The 22,500-nt window shown below is 41.0% G+C and overlaps 1 protein-coding gene across 1 annotated transcript in view; it reads left to right on the forward strand.

Moving 5' to 3' along the window:
- Positions 1-12,680, forward strand: part of LOC308339148 (uncharacterized protein) — a gene marked incomplete at both ends in the record, with an annotated part of 23,304 nt that extends 10,624 nt beyond the window's left edge. The window contains 2 exons of the mRNA XM_080797602.1: positions 1,667-1,825; positions 12,543-12,680. Of these exons, the coding sequence (XP_080653728.1) occupies positions 1,667-1,825; positions 12,543-12,680 (297 nt within the window). The remainder of the gene's footprint in view (positions 1-1,666; positions 1,826-12,542) is intronic.
- Between the last annotated feature and the right edge of the window lie 9,820 nt (positions 12,681-22,500).

Raw genomic sequence — 22,500 nt, forward strand, 5'->3', positions numbered from 1 at the left:
AGTAAATAAATAAATAATAAAGTCTTTAAAAATAAATGGGCCACTGAGCTGAATAGATGTCTCCAAAGAAGATGTACAGGCAGCAGATAAACATGAAAAGATGGTCACATCATGCATCATTAGGGGATCGCAAATCGAGGCGACAGTGAGAGCCTACACACATACAGAAAGGCCGAAATTCACCCTGGGCCAGCACCTGATGCTGACTGGGAGCTCATACTCGCTGCTGGTGGGATGCAAAATGGCACAGTCTCTGTGGAAGACAGTTTGGCAGTTTCTTAGAAAACTAAACACACACTTAACATGTGCTCCGGCAGTCACAACCCTGCTATTCACACAAAAACTTGCGTGCACGTGTTAGAGCAGCTTTGCTGATGATCGCCAAGACATGGAAGAGCCAAGACTGTCCTCCGTGGGCGAATGGGCAAACTGGTACATCCAAACAGCTGACTGTTACTCAACACTAAAAAAAACGAGCAAGGAAGCCATGAAGAGATATGGGGAATCTTCAGTGCATATTAATAAGTGAAAAAAGCCACTATGAAAAGGCTACTTGGTTCCAACTATGTGACATTCTGGAAAAGACAAAGCTATAGTGACAGGAAAAGACCAATAGTTGCTAGGGCTTAGGGAGAAGGGAGGCGTGAGACAGTGCAGCACATCATTTTTAGAGCAGAAAAAAGATAAGGTCACATCAGTTTATATAATCTACAAAGGAGAATCAATAAAGTAAATCATTGGGGTGCCTGGGTGGCTCAGAAGGTTGAGGCTCTGCCTTTGGTTCGGGTCATGATCTCAGGGTCCTGGGATCGAGCCCCACATCCGGCTCTCTGCTTGGCCAGAAGCCTCCTTCCCCCTCTCCCTCTGCCTGCCTCTCTGCCTACTTGTGATCTCTGTCTGTCAAATAAATAAATAAAATCTTTTCAAAAAAGTAAATCATTGTCTAATAGGGCAGTGAAACTGTTCTGTGTGATACTGTAATGGAGAACACCTGTCATTACACATTTGTCCACATACGGGAATGTACAGCGCCAGCCGTGAGCCGTGATGTAAACCATGGACTCTGGGTGACGAGATGAAGTCAGCGGAGGCTCATCCATAGCAGCAAATGCTCCGCTCCAGTGTCGGATGTTCATGGGGAGCTGGGGCAGGGGGTGGCGGGGATAAGAGTAGGTGAGGACTCTGCTTTCCACTCAATTTTACTGTGACCCTAAAACATCTTTCTAAAAAACTATATAAGTAAATAACTTTTTTTAAAGATTTTATTTATTTATTTGACAGATCACAAATAGGCAGAGAGAGAGGAGGAAGCAGGCTTCCCGCTGAGCAGAGAGCCCGATGTGGGGCTCGATCCCAGGACCCTGAGACCATGATCTGAGCTGAAGGCAGAGGCTTAACCCACTGAGCCACCCAGGGGCCCCAATAAATAACTTTTTAAAAAAAGGCTTCCACCACTGATTGTATACTTTGAAATATCATCTCCCATCCAACCCCCAGACCCTTTTCTCAGCAAGATTAAGGTGGGACAATCTGAAGTTTGGTTGATTCCTTATGCCAAAAAGCAAGTGAAATGTACTTTTGACACTTTTGTTCAATTTGTACAATATATTGTAATAGATTTCAATTATAGAAAATAATATTTGTATTATCTTTCACTTCTGTGTAGATGAAATACAATAAAAATCAAGACGATACCCCGATATCTACACTGAGGAGCCAAGTAACTGATGTAAAAAATATTATGTCCCAAAATATTGATGAAATTTTGGAAAGCGAAAACAGATTGAGTATCTTCACTGATAGAACCAATGATCTCCAGACAACTGTAAGTGATGCCCACCTGTCTTGGTATCTAAGTAGTGCTCAAAACAAACGGCCAAAAGCAAGTACATACCAGGGATACTGTGAGATCATCCTATGTTGCCAAATTATGGCTTTATCAAAAAATTATTGGAATGCAACTAAAATTTCTTTAATTATAAAACAATGAAAATTAAAAGCCCATTAAAATAGTAGGTAGTTATCGGCATAACAGATGCATTTCTTTTTTTTTTAAGATTTTATTTATTTATTTGACAGACAGAGATCACAAGTAGGCAGAGAGAGAGAGAGAGGAAGAAGCAGGCTCCCTGCTGAGCAGAGAGCCCGATGTGGGGCTCGATCCCAGGACGCTGGGATCATGACCTGAGCCGAAGGCAGAGGCTTTAACCCACTGAGCCACCCAGCCGCCCTAACAGATGCATTTCTTATATTAAGAAGTACACAGGTTAGTCAACAAATAAATTGCAAGGGAAGTAGAATTTACCAAAAAATGGGTTGAGAAGGTGTATCAATTGCAGTGTGTGGTCCTTATTTGGAATTTGACTCAAACAAACTATAAAAATGAAAATCTGCGACTTCAGGAGATAATTAGATATTTGAACTCTGACCAGATATTAGATAACATTAAGGAGTATCATTAATTCTTAGGTGTGATAATGATATTGTGCTTTAAAGAGTCCTTACTTATTAGAGATACATATTAAAATACCTCAAGTGAATTTATGTAATGTCTGAGATTAGCTTCAGAATAGTTCAGGAGTAGAATGGGAAATAATAAAGGAAACAAAATTGTCCATAAATGGGTGACTGTAAAAACTGGATGTTGAAGGTGCCTGGGTGGCTCAGTCGGTTGAGCATCTGACTTGGGATCCGGTCATGATCCTGGGGTCCTGGAATTGAGCCCCAAGTCAGGCTCCCTGCTCAGGGGGAAGTCTGCTTCCCCCTCTCCCTCAGCACCCCTCCCCAGTTCATGCTCTCTCTCTCTCTTTCAAATAAATAAATAAAACCTTTAAAACAAAACAAAACAAAACAAAACAGGGGCGCCTGGGTGGCTCAGTGGGTTAAAGCCTCTGCCTTCGGCTTTAAACTTCGAGCCACACATCAGGCTCTCTGCTCGGCGGGGAGCCTGCTTCCCCCCCTTCTCTCTCTGCCTCTCTGCCTACTTGTGATCTCTCTCTGTCAAATAAATAAATAAAATCTTTAAAAAAAAAACAAACCTGGGTATCAAGTATATAGGGTTCATTATGCCATTCTGTCAGCTTTTGTATATATTCAAAATTCTCTATAAGCAAATACTTTTAAGGCAATCAGTAAGGGTTGAATACCTTAGAGCATTTTAAAATTCAATTTTACAGATCTTTTCGAGAAACACAGCCACCATGTAAAACAAAATATACACATACTTTCTACTCACCAAGTCCTATCAATTCTACCTCCTAAATCTTTTTTGTTCTTGGTCTCTTTTTTTCACTTTTAGAAACAATTTATTAAGATATTATTTACATAAAATAATATTCACCCACTTTAAGCATAGAGTTTGATGAACTGTGGTACTTGTGTACAATTGTATAACCACAGTCAAGTTATAGAATAGCTCGTTCATCTTCCTACTGTCCTTTGCAGTTGACCCTCCCTTACCCCTGACCCCAGCCTACCACTGATCTCCTTTCTGTCGCTAGTGTTGTCTTTTCTAGAATTTCATATAAATAAAATTATAAAATACACATTGTGCTTGGCTTCTTGACTTACTAATAGTTTTCTGATATTCATGTTTTTGTGTGTGTTAATATATTATTCCTTTTCATTGCTGGATAATAACCCACAGAATGGCTAAATTCCACTTTCTGCCCATCCCAGTGCCACTCACTGTGTCACTCCATGCTCTATTATTTCTTGTCTAACTATTGTCTTCCCTTTATTTAATCGTTCTCCCTATTTTTATTTTAATTTTTTAAAAAGATTTTATTTATTTATTTATTTGACAGAGATCACAACTAGGCAGAGAGGCAGAGAGAGAGAGCGAAGGAAACAGGCTCCCTGCTGAGCAGAGAGCCCAACGTGGAGCTCGACCCCATGACCCAAGCCAAAGGCAGAGGCTTTAACCCACTGAGCCACCCAGGTGCCCCTCGTCCTCCCTATTTTTAGTTCCATTCTATTCCAGTTATCCTCCACACTGAAACTAGATTATTCTTTAAAAATGCAAGTATCATGGTTTCCTTTCCTAAACAACAGTTTTTTATTTTGGCATAGTTCCAATAGTTTGTTTGCTTTGGTTTCCTTGTCTAAGGAGACATATCCATAAATAGGTTGTTAAAGCTAATATCCAAGAAATTATTGCTTATGGTTGTTGTTGTTGTTAGGAGTTTTATGGTTTCAGGTCTCCCATTTAGGTCTTTAATCTATTTTGAGTGTGTGGAGTAAGACAGTGTTTCAGTTTCATTCTTTTGAATATAGTCCAAAATGAATAAGGGAATAAAAATGTTAAAAAAAAAAATCCTTCCTTTCCCCAAGGTATAAAGATACTCATATTGTTTCCTAAAAGTTTTAAATCCTGCTTCTTAAACATGGATTTTTTTTTTAAGATTTTATTTATTTATTTGAGAGAGACAGAAATAGCAACAGAAATGCCGAGAGCGAGCAGGAGCAGGGAGCAAGACAGGGCTCAATCCCAGGACCCTGGAATCATGACCTGAGCCGAAGGCAGATGCTTAACTGACTGAGCCACCCAGGTGCCCCTTAAACATGGATCTTTAAAATATCTGGAATTTTATTTTTGCACATAGTATGAGATTGTAATCAAAATTTTATTATTTTCTGTTCAAAAAACCAGTTTGCCCAAACACCGTTTATTGACTAGCTCAGCCATTCCTCTTTGGTTTGTAATGCCGACCCTATCATATATCACGTTTTCATCCTTTTAATTTATATATAAGTATTCTACTGGTCTATTTCTTTATCCTTGGACCAGTACTATACTGTTTTAGTTACTATGGTTTTATACCATGGTTTTTTAAGTTTTATAAGAAGCCTTAATATTTTTTTTAATTTATTTATTTGTTAGAGCGAGCAAGCACAGGCAGACAGAGTGGTAGGCAGAGGGAGAAGCAGGCTCCCTGCCGAGCAAGGAGCCCGACGTGGGACTCGATCCCAGGATGCTGGGATCATGACCTGAGCCGAAGGCAGCCGCTTAACCAACTGAGCCACTCAGGCGTTCCAAGAAGCCTTAATATTTTATAGGGCAAGTTACTTTCTACTTTGGGAAAATTGTGTGGGCAAGTCTTACTCTCTCTTTCAGCAAAGCTTAGAACCTACATCTCAGATTACACACACACAAATTGTTGGGATGTTAGTTGGAATTACGTTAATATGGGGAGGATTGACATCTTTAAAATATTGTTGTCCCACCTCTGAACATGCTACGTGTCATCATTTTTCTAGGTCTCTTTTAAAAGCTTTTTTTGATTAATAGAAACATAATCAATTTTTACATTCTGCCTTTGTATCCTGAATCTTAGTTAAATTTTTCATGATAGTATTGTTTATCTATGGATTTTTTTGCATTTTCTACATTGAGATTTTATCATATATAAATAATGACTGTATTTTTTCATCCTTTCCAATATATCTTTTTTTAAAGATTTTATTTTTAAGTAATTTCTATACGCAACACAGCCCTCGAACTCACAACCCCAAGATTAACAGTCATGTGCCTTACCAACTGAGCCAACTAGATTCCATTTACTTACTTACTTAGTTATTATTTTGCTTGTCTTACTATGTTAGCTAGCAATGCCAGGAAAATTATGAATAGAAATGGTGATACCTGAAATACTTTTTTGTTCTCAATTTAAAATGATTATTTCTAACACTTCCCAACGAAGTATTACATTTACATTCAGATTTTTATTTTTTCTTTTAATTTTTTATTTATTTTCAGCGTAACAGTATTCATTGTTTTTTCACCACACCCAGTGCTCCATGCAATCTGTGCCCTCCCTAATACCCACCACCTGGTTCCTCCAACCTCCCACCCAGTAGATTTTGATATTTTGTAACAAGTTATACAACTTCATTTCTATTCCTCATATGCCAAGAAATTTTATCATGAAAGGGGGTTGAATTGTATCAAATGCTATTTTTACATTGAGATTTTTCTTCTTAAACTTGTTAATATGATACATTGCACATTAAATGTGTGTGTTGTAGGATTCAGTTTTATAATTTTACCTTTGTGGCCTCAAAAGACTGACTTTCTCAGTGTATAAAAGCTGTATACTATATGCCATGTGAGGCTGTATTCTTAGATAATTTTTATAATCTATCTTGTGCCTATGGTTGGTTTAATTTCCTCCTTCCTAAACTCTCTTAATTTTTTAATCAAGGTTTTTTGGGGTTTTTTTTTTTTTTTGGTCTTTTCAAAGGAACAGATTTTGGTTTATTTTTAATTCTGTTCGAAACTTGATGATTTCTAATCTTTTTGCTTCTAGTTCTTTCCAATGCCTGTAGCCACATGTAAGGTTCTTTTCTGGACAATATTCTGAAACCTGGTTATTTCTTTGCTTCTGCGCCCTCATGCCTCCCTCCCAATTTAAAGACAAGTACCTTGAGGCCATAAGGCTTGGGTAGGTACCTTATTATACCCTTAGTCTTATCTCTACTGCAGGGCAGAATCTTTTTTTTTTTCAAGATTTTTTTATTCTTTGAGAGAGTGAGTGAGCGAGACGGAGAAGGAGCTGGGGAGGAGCAGAGGGAGAATCAGACTCCCTGATGACACGGGGCTCAACCCCAGGACTCCAGGATCATGACCCGAGCTGAAGGCAGATGCTTAACCGACTGAGCCACACAGGCGCCCCAGAATCTTTTTTTTTTCTAATTGAGGTAAAATCAATATTTTTAAGTATATAACTCAGTGGCGTTTAATACATTCATAAAGTGTATACCCAACATCTTACTAGTTCCAAAACATTTTCATTCCCCAAAATGAAACCTCATACCCATTCATCAGTTATTCCCCAGCACCTAGGAAGCACTAACTTGCTTTCGGTCTCCACGGATTTACCTATTCTGGCTCTCTCATGTAAACAAAATCATACGATCTATTATCTTTTGTGTCTGGCTTCTTTCATTTAGCGTGTTCTCAAGCTTCATCCATGTTACAGCATGCACCAGTAACCCATTCCTTTCTGCGGCTGAGTAATATTCCATTGTATGGAGACGTCTCTACGTGTTTATCCAGTTGTCGTCAGTTGGTGAGCATTTGGGTTGTTTCTGCCTTTTGGCTATTGTAATACTGCCCCGAACATTCGTGTATAAACTTCTGTTTGAAAACTTTTCAATTCCTCTGTGTGTATACATAGGAGTGGAATTGCTAGGTCACATGGTAATTCTGTGTTAACTTTTTGAGGTGACTGCCAAACTATTTTCCACAGTGGTTGAACCTAGTAGTGTAAGAGGGTACCCCAAAGTATCCACCAGTAGTGTAAGAGGGTTCCAATTTCTCCACATCCACTCCGACAATTTTTTTTTTAATTATAGCCATCCTACTGGGTATGAACTAGCATCTCATTTTTTTTATTAGCATCTCATTTTGATTTCCATTTCCTCAATGACTAATGATGTTGAGCATCTTTTCACACGCTTATTGGCCATTTATAGATCTTCTTTAAAGAAAGTCTATTCAAGTCTTTGCCCAATTTTGAATAGGTTTGGGGTTTTTTGTTATTGAGGAAGGGCAGAATCTTAAGGGGCATTCGTCATTAACCACCTTTTCAATCTTATTTCCTACTATTTGGACCAAAAAAAATCAGCTTATCCAGTGTCTCAGTGTTCCACATTTCGGCACCCTCTCTATTCCTTTTTCATTTCTTCTTGCAAATCGGTCATTTGGTACCTTGATAAATGCAGCCAGAAACAAGAACTCACACTACTACCATTCTGTTTTCCAACAGTTTCTTCCAAAGTGAGACTCAATAGGCAACTTGTTTACCTTCCAAGTTGTCATAGGAGATATAAAACTATCAGATATTTTATTCTGAAGAGCATAGGTCTTTATCTTTCCAGCCCCAAAGAGCAGTTTCTTCACAGTTTACCAACCCTGGTTAAACCAATGCCACATGTTTCAGATTCTTGTAATAACAACATCTCATCCGACCAACTGAAATAGTAGAGAAACACTAGCTGTACCAACGTATATCAGTTTTCAGTGTTTTAACTAAACAGAGGTTTATTTCTTGGTTGTATTTAACAGTCTAAGACAGGTTTTTGGTGGGCATACTTCCACATGATAATCCAGGAACCCAAGCTTTTCCCATTTTGTGACTCTGCCCTTGCCTTGGAGCTCGGTGTCTTTCAGTTTCCGGTAGCAGATGGTTAACCAGGGAGCGGAGGGAGCACATTCACTTACGTCCACTTCAGCCCCAAAGTGAGACCCATCACTTCTACTCACAACCTATTGGTAAGAATTAGTCTGATAGTTTGCCTCAGTGCAAGAGGCAGAGAGGGACACAGCATAGGGTGGGGTGAGGAGCCTGAGAAATGTGGCCTGTGGTCGGAGGGACGGTTGCCAGCAACAATTCCACATGATGGAAAGGGGAGTCCAGTCTTCCGTGGACAGTCGGCTGTCTTTGTCCCATCTGCCCTAAAGGAAATTCTAAAGGAAGTTTTTTGGTAGTTGGAAAATTACCTCAGAGAAAAAGTCTGAGTTTCAGCAAAAAAATTAAAGAGCAGAGAAAGCGGTAAAGGTTTAGGTAACAGTAAATGACCATTGAGTGCAGTACAAGTGGTGAGAAGTGCTTGGATTCTGGATAGACTTTGAAGATGCCACAAATGGGGATTGCGGACAGACTGAATGTGTGGTGAGAAAGAGCTAAGGAGGGTCCAAAGTTTTGAGCTTAGTTAACAGGAAGGAGGAGAATTCAGTATCGTCCCATTGCCTCGTGTAAGCCCAGAGCTTAGCCTGCTGTCCCGATAAACAGTGAAACCCCAAGCCCCGGATGACAGAAGCCACATCCTCACCCTCCCAAATACAGAGGAGCTGCACCGTAAGTGCAATTTTTCACTGCCCTTCTAGGTTCCTGCAACAGGCCTTACTTTCTTCCAAATTCAGCTATGAATTTCAGTTTGCTTGTTATATTTTATCTAGTACTTCTGAGTAGTAATAGTGGCAGGAGGGTTGTAGGGTTACCTAATCCACCATATTGCTAGATCTTTTAATTTTTCATTAAATTATGCCTTTTCTTAAAAGGTTTTACGTATTCATTTGAGAGAGAGAGACCACAAGCAGGGGGAGAGACAGTGGGAGAGGGAGAAGCAGACACCCCACCAAGCAGAGAGCCCAACTTGGGGCTCAATCCCAGGACCCTGAGATTATGATCTGAGCTGAAGACAGACGCTCAACCATGTGAGCCACCCAGGTGCCCTAGATTACATGTCTCTCTTATGGGGAAAGTGGCAACATCTAAACACCATGAAAATATGGCCCCCCAAAAAATTTTTTAAGAGATTTTATTTCACTCTACGGCCTTACCTTCCAAACAAATTTCACTTTTGTGCATACCTGATTACATGAAAGAAAATTACTTTCTCTTTGAAGCCAACTGAATAGAAATAGCTCAGTAAAATATTTGACTCAAGTATTTTAGTTTTTCTCACAATATTTTCACACAGAGAGCACATAATCATTCTCACTAAAAGCTCTATTTTAACAAAATTGGTTCTTTCTCTCTTTTCTCTTGATCTTTATGTAAAAGACTCTACTGTATGTTCTTAGGAAACAGATTTGGCTTTTTAGTAAAAACTGGGCCCATAAGCTTTCTCTCAGTGTATACGTAAATATGGGTCATGGATTATAATTTGGCAGATTAAACAGGTACATTTATTTTGGAATACTCTCAAAACTCTAGTAACTTGATAGGTGAAACAATAGGGATTTTAATGTATAAAACAATGTGTAAAATGTATAATGTGTAATAATAATACATGTATAATGTATAAAAAACAAGAGAAGGGTGCCTGGGGGGCTCAGTCAATTAAGCTTCTCTTTGATTTCGGCTCAGGTTATGGTCCCAGGGTGGTGGGATTGAGCCCTGTGACAGACTCCACACTCCGCCAGAGTCTGCTTGGTACTCTTCCCCTCTCTCTCTCCCTCTGCCCCTTCCCCTGCTCACACTCCCTACAATAAAATAAATAAGTTCAAAAAAAAAAAAAAAGGAAGAAAAGAAAAAAGAGAAAAGGGGCGCCTGGGTGGCTCAATGGGTTGACCCTCTGCCTTCGGCTCAGGTCATGATCTCAGGGTCCTGGGATCAAGCCCCGCATCGGGCTCTCTGCTCAGCAGGGAGCACTGCTTCCCCTCTCTCTCTGCCTCCTTGTGATCTCTGTCTGTCAAATAAATAAATAAAATCTAAAAAAAAAAAAGAAAGAAACAAGAGAAAAGACAACAGGTAAGAAATGTCAACAATTTTGGAAGCTAGAAAATTGATTATGAGTACTCGTTAGCAAATTTGTAGAGAAGACATTAAGACGCAAGCCAATCCGGGTCATAGAACCTTAGAAGGGATCAGAAAGTGGACAACATGGTACTTGTAGGCGTAGACATGCAGTGTAAGTCTGAGAAGACGAGACCGGGTGTAAAGGCTCTAAAAGGAATGTGTCACCTGCAGGGCCTTTCCCACGTTTTACAGCCATATTGCTTCCTCTCCCTACCCCTGACAAAGGATAATAAATATTATTTAAAGACAATATCAGAGAGGCTCTAAACTCAGACACCATGTGCAGTTGAGGCCAGAGTAACCAGCATATTATACTCAGATGGAGGGGTGCCTGGGTGGCTTAGTGGGTTAAAGCCTCTGCCTTCGGCTCAGGTCATGATCTCAGGGTCCTGGGATCGAGCCCCGCATCGGGCTCTCTGCTCCGCGGGGAGCCTGCTTCCTCCTCTCTCTTTGCCTGCCTCTCTGCCTACTTGTGATCTCTGTCTGTGAAATAAATAAAATCTTTTTAAAAAAATAAATAAATAAATAAATAAATAAAGTCAGATGGATTAAGTGAAAAACCTGATCTTGAATATCTGTATTTTGAATATGGTGACCATTCCCCAATCTCTGTCTACAGAAAAGTAACAGAAGGTAATACATCCTCAAAACAAGGATAAAAAACCACATGAAAGCTTACTCATAGGACAAAAGAGATCTTTTGGAAATAAAAACAATAGTAAAAATTTAAAATTGAATGGAATTATTATAATATAAAGTCGAAATACTCTCTCAGAAAGGAGAGCAAAGAGAGGAAGAGGAAAGATAAGAAAGACAGTAAATCAGTCTGAGAGATCCAACATATGAATAACAGCAATTTCAGGGGCTCAGTGGGGTAACCCTCTGCCTTTGGCTCAGGTCATGATCTCAGGGTCCTGGGATCGAGCCCCACATCAAGGCTCCCGCAGGGAGCCTGCCTCTCCCTCTTACTCTGCCTGCCCCTCTGCCTGCTTGTGCCCTCTCTCTCTCTCTCTCTCTCTCGGACAAATAAATAAATAAATCTAAACAATAAATAAATAAATAACGGGAGTTTCAGAAAAAGAACATGAAGGAATCAAAGGAGAGGAAATCAGAGTAATACAAGAAACATTCCTAGAACTAAGTAACATGAGTTTCCAGATTGAATGAACAAAACAAGGACCATAGCCAGGTATGTAATCTTGAAATTAAAGAACATCAAAAAGGAAGAGAGATTTTAAACGTTTTCAGAGAGAAAACACAAAGGCTTGGCCATTAGAATAGCACCACATCTCTCAAAAGCAATGTACAGGTGCTGAAGAAAAGCGGAAGAATGTTCCGTGTTAGGCACTGTTGGCAACGTAGCGGTGAATGGAGCATACCAAAACCTCTGCCTTCATGAAGCTTACTTTCTTGACAATAAGTAAAATTTGCACAATGTGGGGCACCGGGGTGACTCAGTCAGTGAGCATCCGACTCTTGATTTCGGTAGTTCCAGTTATGATCTCAGGGTCGTGGGCTCGAGCTCCATGTCAGGCTCCATGATGAGAGCAGAGCCTGCTTAAGATTCTCTCTCCCTCTCTAAAAGAAAGATAAAAAATAAAAATTTATATAATGCTAGATAAGAGATAAGTACTCTAGAGAAAAATAATGTATTGAAGGGGAATATTATTTTTCTGGATGGAGAGGGGAGTAGCAATGTCTTTAATGAATTAATTTTTTAGAGAGAGTAAGTGAGCAGGGACAGGGACAGGGACAGGGACAGGGCGCAGGAGAATCTCAAGCCGACTCCGTGCGGAGCGCTGAGCCCTACTCGGGGCTTCATCTCATGAGCCTGAGATCATGACCTGAGCTGAAATCACGAGTCGGCTGCTTAACCAACGAGCTACCCAGGTTCACCATGGGGGTTGGGAGTAGCAATTTTAAACAGGGTTGTAAGGGATTTAAGTGAAATCATGAAGTGAAGATGAGAAAACTGAAGCTCAAAGAGTGAGTAACTTGGTTGAGGTCATGGAGTTAACAAAGCTCACACAAGCCCAGCTGAACACAGTAGGGAGGGCGCCTGGAGTCTCGGGGCATCGATCGTACTATAAAAGCTGTTGATGCTAACTGAGACTCTGAGGCTGGTCAAAACCAAGCCTAGTCTATGCTTTCCGGCAGCTCTGAGGAGGACTGGGGTGTGCCCATGAATCCACATACAGAAAGAAAACAGGATGTTTGTGTTTATTTTTATTTCAGGCCAAAGAATCCCCAAAAACGAGAAAGGCTCTTAGGAGGATGTGGTGGAAACACTTCAGAAAAATCATAATCATCACTGTGGTCATTCTCCTCTCCATCATCATCATTCTTCTAAGTACGAATGTGATACCAACCTGACCCCTTTCCTCCCCATGCCCAGCAATTGCCAATAAATGGTTACGTGTCGACAGAGGAGTCCAGGCCCAGCGATTATGAAAGTACCCTCCGGTGCAGGAGGACTGCAGGAAGTGGGGCTTGGGCGTCCTTCCTCGAGCCTCGGGGGGCCTCTTCCCTGCCGCGCCATTTGTTGTTCCCACTGCCAGCTACTTCCCAGCCTCTCGTCCCTCCGTTAAGATGAGGAGCACAAACCGTGGAATCAGATCACCTCCACTCGGCCCCATCCCAGCTGGGTGACTCTGGACCAGTTATTTAACCTGTGCCCTTGTCTCCTCATGTGTAAAATGGAGCTGATAACAACACCGCATAGCATTACATCTACCACATAGCGCTGAGTGTTAACTATTACTTCCTAGGGAAAAAAATGATTGTGTTTGTGGCATCAAATCTCTATTATCTTACTCCTTAGGAAAAAAAATGACTGTGAACTTCTAATTTCCTTAGAAATGGGAGCCTTAACACGAGTACACAGTCCAGAAACAGACATTCGCCTCTTCTACGTATTCTTTCATTTGAAATGACAGCTCAACCCATTGTTTTATACTAGACATTTCCTTGGATAAGAATTTTTAAAATTACAAAGCTGTATTATTTCCCTAATAAGTCACAAGTCCTATTTTACCGCCCTAACAGCCTTTTTTTTCCCCCCACATGATACACTTCATCCAATAACCTCAAATCACTAAGATTTCTAAAAACCAAAGCATCCAACTACTTTGCGGCTGTTAACACTTCATGAGTTGTATCTCCTAAGTAGGAACTTCAAGTCTAAAGTTGGTTTTCAAAATCACTTGCGGGGGGGGGGGGGGCACCTGGGTATCTCATTCATTAAGCGTCGGCTCGGGTCATGATCCCAGGGTCCTGGGATCGAGCCCCACATCCTGCCCCCTGCTTGGCAGGGAGCCTGCTTCTCCCTCTGTCTGATGCTCCCCCTACTTGTGCTCACTCTGTCAAATAAATAAAATCTTTAAAAAAAAATTTAGTGGGGAGCCTGGGTGGCTCAGTTGGTTAAGCATCTGCATTCAGCTCAGGTCATGATCTTGGGGTCCTGGGATTGGTCAAGCCCCAAACCAACCGCTGCTTCTCCCTTTCCATCTGCCCCTCCACTGCTGTGCTCGCTTCTCACAAATAAAATCTTTAAAAAAAATAAAAATTAAAAATAAAATAAAAGTCATTACTGATCCATAGGGAGGAATAAAAGAACAGGGGTTCCTATCTGCTAAATAACTCATTTTAATTCTGATAATGATCAAGTATCAGCATTTTTTTAAACGGATTTTTATTTATTTATTTGACAGAGCACAAGCAGGGCAAGTGGCAGGCAGAGGGAGAGGGAGCAGCACACACCCCACCACCACGCTGAGCAAGGAGCCTGACACAGGACTCCATCCCAGGGTCCCAGATCATGACCCGAGCCAAAGGCAGACCTTTAACTGAGCCACCCGGGCGCCCAAGTATCAGCACTTTAATTAGGCACCAAGCTTGTTCCTCCAGCACAATACTAACCTTTCCATTCACAAAATACTTTTTATAGGATTTTTAATGTTAGAAACTTTGGAGTTTCTGTAATTTATATCCAGAGGAAAAAATAGGTGATATATTGAATACGTACTCTGATATAATGTACTAAGTGCTTTGGGCAAGAAGTCTCTCATTAGGGGCGCCTGGGAGGCTCAGTGGGTTAAGGCCTCTGCCTTCGGCTCGGGTCATGATCTCGGGGTCCTGGGATCGAGCCCCGCATCAGGCTCTCTGCTCAGCAGGGAAGCCTGCTTCCTCCTCTCTCTCTCTGCCTCTCTGCTACTTGTGATCTCTGTCAAATAAATAAAAATAAAAATTAAAAAATCTTAAAAGGAAAGTTTCTCATTTCATTAATTTTACAATGACATAGAGGTAGAAACTATTAAATATAACGTAAGGCACAGGGAACAGCGGCTGGCGAAGAATGCTAGGTAAATGTTTGTTCGCAGTCCATTTGGCAGATGAGAAAGTGGCCAAGCTAAATGCCATGTTCAGGGTCCCACAGCTAGAAAGCTGAAGACGTCACTTACTCAAGTACCGGCTGTGCCTATAGGAAGCCCTTACCTTGAACTCAGAGTGTATTGTCTCATGCCATAAGTTAACTGTGGGCCAGATAAGACACAAGACATGAGTATTTTCGCTTTTTGCAGATTGGGAGGTTGTTCTGAGGAGGCTGGGGAGAGACAGGAATCGGAAGAGGGGGTCGTGAGGCGAGGAATCGTCATGTATTTGGCTGCTGTTATTTTTGAGGCCTATACAGTGTCTCCTAACATTTCTGTAATTTGTAATCATGTAGAAAATACACTTGTGGGGGCGCGCGGGTGGCTCAGCCGGTTAAGTTGCCTACCTTCGGCTCGGGTCATGATCTCGGGGTCCTGGGATCGAGCCCCTAGTCAGGGAGCCTGCTTCTCCCTCTACCTCTTCTCCTCCCCAAGCTCATGGGTGCTCTATCAAATAAATAAAATCTTTAAAAATATATCTGTTTGCTGATCGTACCAGACATCAACCTAAGGATCACCTCATCTCACCCCTCCCCAGTGTCACACAGTAGGATGCCAATACCCAGGAGCCTAGAACCGAAGAGCGTGCGACCAGCTCCTCGCTCCCCGCGTGGGGCACTCTTAACTAAGGCACAGGCTGTTACCCCAGCTGCAGGCGGTAAGTTCCACACGATGCCTGTTTTCCTAGGCAGTCCTAGAGCTTAAGAGTTAGGAAGAAGAAAAGCACTTGTTTATTAAGGAGCATTTACCTGCTCTCTGTGCTACCCTTGTCAGAAAATGCCTGAGTTGAAAGAGACAAATATTAAGGCAATCTTAGACTCTTCATTTACTTCTGCATTCAAATATTGTTCAGCTCCTATCCTGCACCCAAACAGTTCTAAAACATCAGGATTTAAGTTACATTGATAGAGACAACGGATGTTTGAGAAATTAGGGGCTCTATAAATCGAAATGTAAGAAATGGACCTAATCCCAAAGGAAGCTTACATTCCAACTGAGGAGGCAAGACCAATAAAACTCAGAAACACATGAAAATAACAATGCTTAAAGTGGTACACTGCATGGCAGAGAATAAACTCCAGAAAGATCATCAACACCAGCTTCAGTCACTGAGGAAAATTTCATGGGTTCTAAGTGGAACAGTAATTGAATCTTATTAGAAATTGAATTTATCTTGACAAAGACAGTCAACAGTAACAGTGACGTGACCGAGCATTTACTATGTGCCAGTAGCTGTTTAAGTACTTCAGAGATTCTCAATCCCCACAACCCTCAGGTCGGGACTGTTATTTCCAATTTACAGTCAAGAAAACTGAAGGATAAGCAGCATCACTTGCCTGATTCCACGGGGCTTGTGAAAGAAAACTGGACCAACAAACGAAGACACCGAGGGCCATGGGGGTGCAGGTGGCCTCCTCCAGCCGTGCACTCATTTATCGACGGGGCTGCCGCAGAGGCCAGCCTGTGTCCTCTTCATTTCCATGCTCTCTACGGTGCTTTCATTTACTCCCTTAACATTGCCTTCTCCAGCAAATAACCTCTTTTGAATTCCAAACTGTTTTCTAACTCTCTACTGGATATCATGCAAGCACCTTACATTTTAAATCCCAAAACTCAACCACCTATCATTCTTCCTTTCCCCACAAAAATGCTTACATGACTTTATTTCTTACCTCTATAAAGGGTATCTCACTATTCTATAATCCACATTGTTTTAGCCTATTTTCTGCTCATTTCAGGAAACCCAGAAGTGTTACAGAAGCCAAGTAGGGAGTCCCGACAGATGGCTAGGGCACTCGTGCCATTACGGTGCACAGCCGTATGTCTCAAGCCTGGCCATATTATACTCTTCATATTCAGCTCGCCCAGCCCCATTACAGGTGTTAATACTTGATACGTTTTCATATGCATGATTTCCACAGCTCTTGAACAGTCATAGCAATAAATGTGAAGCTTTGGTTTTCAACCCTAAATCATCTGATTTACCTAAGCGATAGAGATGCCTGGGCTCTACCCTCTCAAGTATCTACTTAAGGCTGAGATATGGCCTCAAAGTGTGTGCCTAATCTCACAACAGAGAGCCACCAACCCCAAAGCACTTTTACATGCCTATCATCCAACACCCATACCTGAGGAAGACAGTTTTCACTCGAAAAAACTGATGCTTGCAGAAGTTAAATTTTCTTCGCCCAACATCACAGGGCAAATAACAGAGCGGGACCTCAGAAACATTCATTTGAAATAATTAGTTCCATGGACTATATTAGATTACTAATTGTTTCAATTTCTAAGAAAATGCAATAGAATGTCTCACACATCTTAATAAATCTTAAAAAGGATTTTAACTTGTTTTAAAATTTCATATTATCTCATTATAGAATCACGGCAGAGACTAAAATAACAAAACCCATTATTTAATTTGGCCTGATCTTTAGAACAAAAAGGCCAATCACAAGCTGGTTATAGACCAGTTATTTGTGGCAAAGACCTGCTGGGCACCACACCATGACCTGCCACAATGACAACCTCTTGCCACAGGCCAGCCCTAAGACTTGACCCACACTCCTCAGAAAGTTCTCAATGGACACATCGGAAATGGACTAGTGAAGCAATGTTACGTTAGGCTTCCTCCGTATTTACACGGAGTATGAATACCTTGGCTAACGTGAGCGCTACTTCACACATCTAATACAATACGTCCTCCTCTGAGAAATCTACACGTCTGCATGACCAGCAGATGCCCACCAGCACTCTCAGCGCCTCACAGGTGACAGCGAAACCGGTGAGACCGAAGACGGAGCATCTCCGCAGTCTTCCTACTCCTACTATCCCACCTCGCGAACATCATGGAGAAAACTCGAAATTACCCTTTTTTCTTCCATTAAATCCAGTGACTCTTCAACTTAAAGCACTATTTGACCATTATGCCTAATCTAACTTTCAAAAGAATCCCATCATTTAACATTATTATGACATTTTAAACATGATAGTAGTCTTACCTTTTCAACTAAGAAAATAAGACCTGTTATTTCAAGGTAGTCATCCAGGAGGGGAAAGCTTAACTTAAAAAAAAAAGAAAGAAAAGAAAAAGACAGTGCAAAAAATGCATGAGTGCTGTAAGAGTTTAATTGTAAGACAAAAGCACTACATTATAATTTGAACATAAGTAATCTTCCAGAAAAGAAAATTTAGTGCAAATTAAAACCCCACTAAAGCCCACTATAAACTTAATATGAAGACTAAAAATAGGCTTCTAGAAATGGAAACACTTGGTTCTAACAGAATTTGCTGGAGAAGGTCTTGAAAATGTTAAGTGGTACAGAGAACATGTTAGTTTAAAATCAAGTCAACCAGATACTAAAAAAAAGACATGCTGATAGATCTTAATACATAAAACTAATTGACTAGTAGTAGCATGCTTGATAAATCAATGATTGTAGAAGCAGTGTACAACAAATTTCTGAGCACTTCAAAGTTTTATTGCCTTAGCCAATTTAACTACACTGTAATGAGCCATCTTCCAATTTTTTTTTAAAAGGGTTCCACTTCATCAGTGAGATTGTCAAGTGTCTTCTAAAAATGTGATTAACCCTGTGTAACCCAAGGCCATCCATACAACCAAAAAAAAGGGCAATTATAGAGTTTTTTCTCGAGTACTTATTCAAAGCATACCCTCCATGACACGTTAAATGTTGCTTTTAGGTCCTGACATTAACAGACCTCTTAAGTTTCTTCCAGTATTATTTTTGAGAGAAATAAAAGATCCAGAAAAATAACCTTGCATTCAAATTCTTAAGTGCAAACAGAATATAGCTTATCCAGTTACAAAATAAAATGTATACCAAATAACCTTGAAGGGAACGATCTTCTGATCAAGTGACTTAAGTTTCTCAAAATAGTATTTTAAAAAATCCAATAACCTCTATCACTGTTTAATGAGTTAATGCAAAGCTATCTGTACTTTCTCTGAAGACTGAAGAATTCCTCTCATGACCATTAAAGCAACTGATTTGAGCTGTTCTTAACAAAGAACACCTTGCTCTTACTTAGGATCTAATAATTCCTATGAAGCCTCACCTTTTACAAGTAGCACAATAATTCTGTAAGGTCCTTTTTTCACGGCCTTAGAGCCCTGCTTCCCCCCAAATTTACAGAGCTTACAGAGGAAAATTAACACTCAGCAGTTACCCACTACTTGGGTCTTCCTAAATTACATAGTCCCTTGGATACCAGGCATAACCTAAGGCTACCATACTCCAGCCACTCAAAATGGGAGGCTGCTGGAATTATGGGAGAACCTACAAGATACTAAGGACAGTGGGGCAGTATGTAACCACATAAGACAATTTCAGAGCTGCTAATTACCAGTTCATAAAGGAACAGGTGAGTAACGCTGACAAACCAAAGACGGGCAACATGCAATGAGAGCATGTCTGGAGAGAACTTAAAACTCAAAACCAACTCGCCATGTTTCCAGGCTACTGCTACTCCTGCAGCCCTTTCCCCATTTGGCACACTACTGCTCCCTGGCGCCTTGTACACTCATTTGGATACAAAGTCTTTCCAACTTTTTTTTCAAGCTAGAGTTAGGAGTTCGTGATTAAAAGGCTGGAGTGGTGTTAAGATTTATAGAACATGCATCTTTGTCTTTACACAAGATAAAAGTAAAAAAAAATCCTTATGAAACAGTGTATTTAACCATTTTAAAGGGACAATATGTAAAACTTTACTGTAGCTAAGATCACTTGGTGGTGGGGGGGGGGGGTGATATACAAGTTCCCAAGCAACAGCCCCAAACAATTCTGATTCTGCAAGCCTCTTGAAATGAGGATTATAATCAATCCTTCCCCCAATTTGCCCGATTATAGGCAACTAACAGCAATTAACAAGCCAAGCTGACTCAGTTTGCACAAGTGGATATTCATCTGGCCAGAATCAGTTTAGCTGCGGAAACGTCAGACTGGACTCTCCAACATGGTCAACCACGAAGGGAACAAGAACGCGCTCTTAGCCTGTCAGAAGTCAATAGTACGTATCGGGTTTTATGAACAGTTTGGAATCACGCTTAAATGTCAGAATGCTGATAAATTACACTAAGTAAAATGCTACCAAAGAAATGTACTGAGATGTGCTAGTATATTATTACGTATGGACCTAATTTTGACATTTCAGGTTAATCTGACCCCAAACCAAATAAAATTATGTATTTCAGAACCAAACAAATTCAGTTCTGGTTTTCAAAATTCCCAATACCTCAAAACACTGAACAAAGTATTTTTTAAAGTACAAGGTAACAATTTCAAAGAACTTTTCCAAGCAGTAAAAAACCAAAAGAACATACAGAATGCAAAGGTCTAATAACTTGGATCCTAATATTAATGAAACCACCTTTCAGAATTATCTCTGCATGAATGACACCGGGACAGGTGCTCCACATAATGTATTCTAACTTGTGCACAACAGTGAAGCAACTGCCAACCCAGCATGGCCACAGTCATGTAGTAAACAAAACTTGCAACCTTATGAGGTGCACTGAAGGTTAAGGAAGGGAGAAAAGACAAACCAAAAACCCCAAGAAGAGAGATGACTCACCTGGTAGCACACATCTAGTAAAGCAAGAGGTATTAAAACTTGAACTAGGACAGCAGACCAAGGAAGCTCACACATTACTTCAAAAGAAGTGGGACTGATACATCCGGTAAGTCTGTGAAACTGGTGAATTTAAATCAAAGCTACCTAACACTGTCCATTAATAATGGATTTGTTCTGTAATAAACCAGCAAACTTGTAAAACATACTTTGGTGGCCAAATTCTGGAAGGTACTGTTCTGGAATACTATCTCTACTTTACCTACCCCTTTACGTTCCCCCAAATCCCGCATCACCATCTGCCCCCATGCAAATAAAAAACGCTGCTAAAAAACAGACCATTATCACTTTTAGTCCCTTCTGAAACCGTACTAAAACCCAGTACTTTAAAAAGCCGGTGGGTGGGGTGGGCTGGGGTGGAGGTGGGGCAGACAACATTTAAAAACCATGACAAAGAATGAGAGAGGAGACAACAGCGACAGAATCTTGGAAACTGCAAAGCTTATGAACTGGTAAAGGACTCGACAGACAAGAAAACCGAAGATGCCATCAGCAACGCAGGTATCCGACTGTACCACAGAACACCCCAAAGGCGCGGTAACTGACAGCTCGGGTACCTTTAAAAATAGAGGTAAAACTAAGAGGCTTGGTTCAAAGTCTGTTTGACAAGCAGTTAAACCCCAAGTTCCTCTGTACTGACAAAGAGAGCCCTACATTCCTGGCAGAAAGCGGAGTACCGGAAGGAAGCAAGAAAAGGTGCTCTCTGTACTCAATAGGGAGACAGCGAGCGAAGAGTTCAGAGCCTTCGTCCGCCTTCCCTCCCTGGAGCCCAGCCCTGCAGCCAGGTGTTCTACCTTTCAGGCAGGAGAGTGGACGAAGACTTCCGGTGAACCTGACCAGCTTAGCAAAGGGGAGGGGAAAGAGATTATCAAGGGGTTCCTTATAAAATGACAGTCCACTCAACAGTGAACCCCGGAGGAAAAAGGCCCTAGCCCATGGGGCACCTGGGTGGCTCAGTGGGTTAAGCCTCTGCCTTCGGCTCGGGTCATGATCTCAGGGTCCTGGGATCGAGTCCCGCCTCGGGCTCTCTGCTCAGCAGGGAGCCTGCTTCCTCGTCTCTCTCTGCCTACCTTTCCACTTACTTGTGATCTCTGTCAAATAAATAAAATCTAAAAAAAAAAAAGGAAAAAAGGCCCTAGCCCAATTCACAACATCCAATTAGCTTTTAAATTGCCCACTCCTATATATGAGCCAAAGATCATCAAACATTTGAGGGAAATTTAGAATATGAAAGGCAGAAGCCTGAGTGACAGGAAAGTAAAGCATCTGGAAACAAACCTTTGAAGTTATTACTAATAACCTCGGAGATGAGGAAAAAATAGTGTATCCAAATAAGAATACATTGCTGTTTATAACACAGGTTGAAAGGGGGAGTCGTCTTGGAAATTAGGTAATTAAAACCTTAAAACAAAAAAAGAGCTGTAAAAGTTGTAAAAATCACTCCAAACACTGCAAGTGGCAAATAGAGGTCTAGAGCTTACACTCAAAAATTCCAGAGAACAGAAAAGACGAGTGGTGGTGAAAGGGATGAGCAAAGAACCATCTCAGTAGTAGTCCCCAGAACTGAAGAGAAGTTTACACACTGGCTAGACCCACAGACTATCCAACAGAATACATGAAATAATCCCATCGTGGAATTTGAGAACACCGGTGGATACAGATAAAACCTTGAGCAATTTCAGAGTAAAAATACTTCATATGAACAATCAACCAAAGTACCACCCAATTACTTCACTAAACCTAGAACTCTGGTCTAGCAAAACGAGTGATCCACGTAGAGGGTAGAACAGACCCTTTTGGACAGGGAGGTCTCCGGAGCAGGAGGGATGGGCTGCACAAAAAGCAGCTCTGAAATTCACAAAGTGGAGGATCTACATGGACAGGCAAACGGAAGCCCAGAATGACGGCCAAGCCCCAACAGTTATCCAACTACTTCTAAAGGGTGATGCGTTCAGATTGAAATGCAGAGAAAAACATGAAGGTGATGGACTGATCTGCATAAAGGGAGAAATTTTCAATTCTGTAAATCTGGAAGGAACTACATCAGTGCCTGGCACAAAAGCATACTCATCTAGGTCAAGACATAATGCCTAAAATGGACCAGAAAGAACACT

This window comes from Martes martes (genome assembly GCF_963455335.1).
Source record: "Martes martes genome assembly, chromosome: 2".
NCBI classification, from domain to species: Eukaryota; Metazoa; Chordata; class Mammalia; order Carnivora; family Mustelidae; genus Martes; species Martes martes.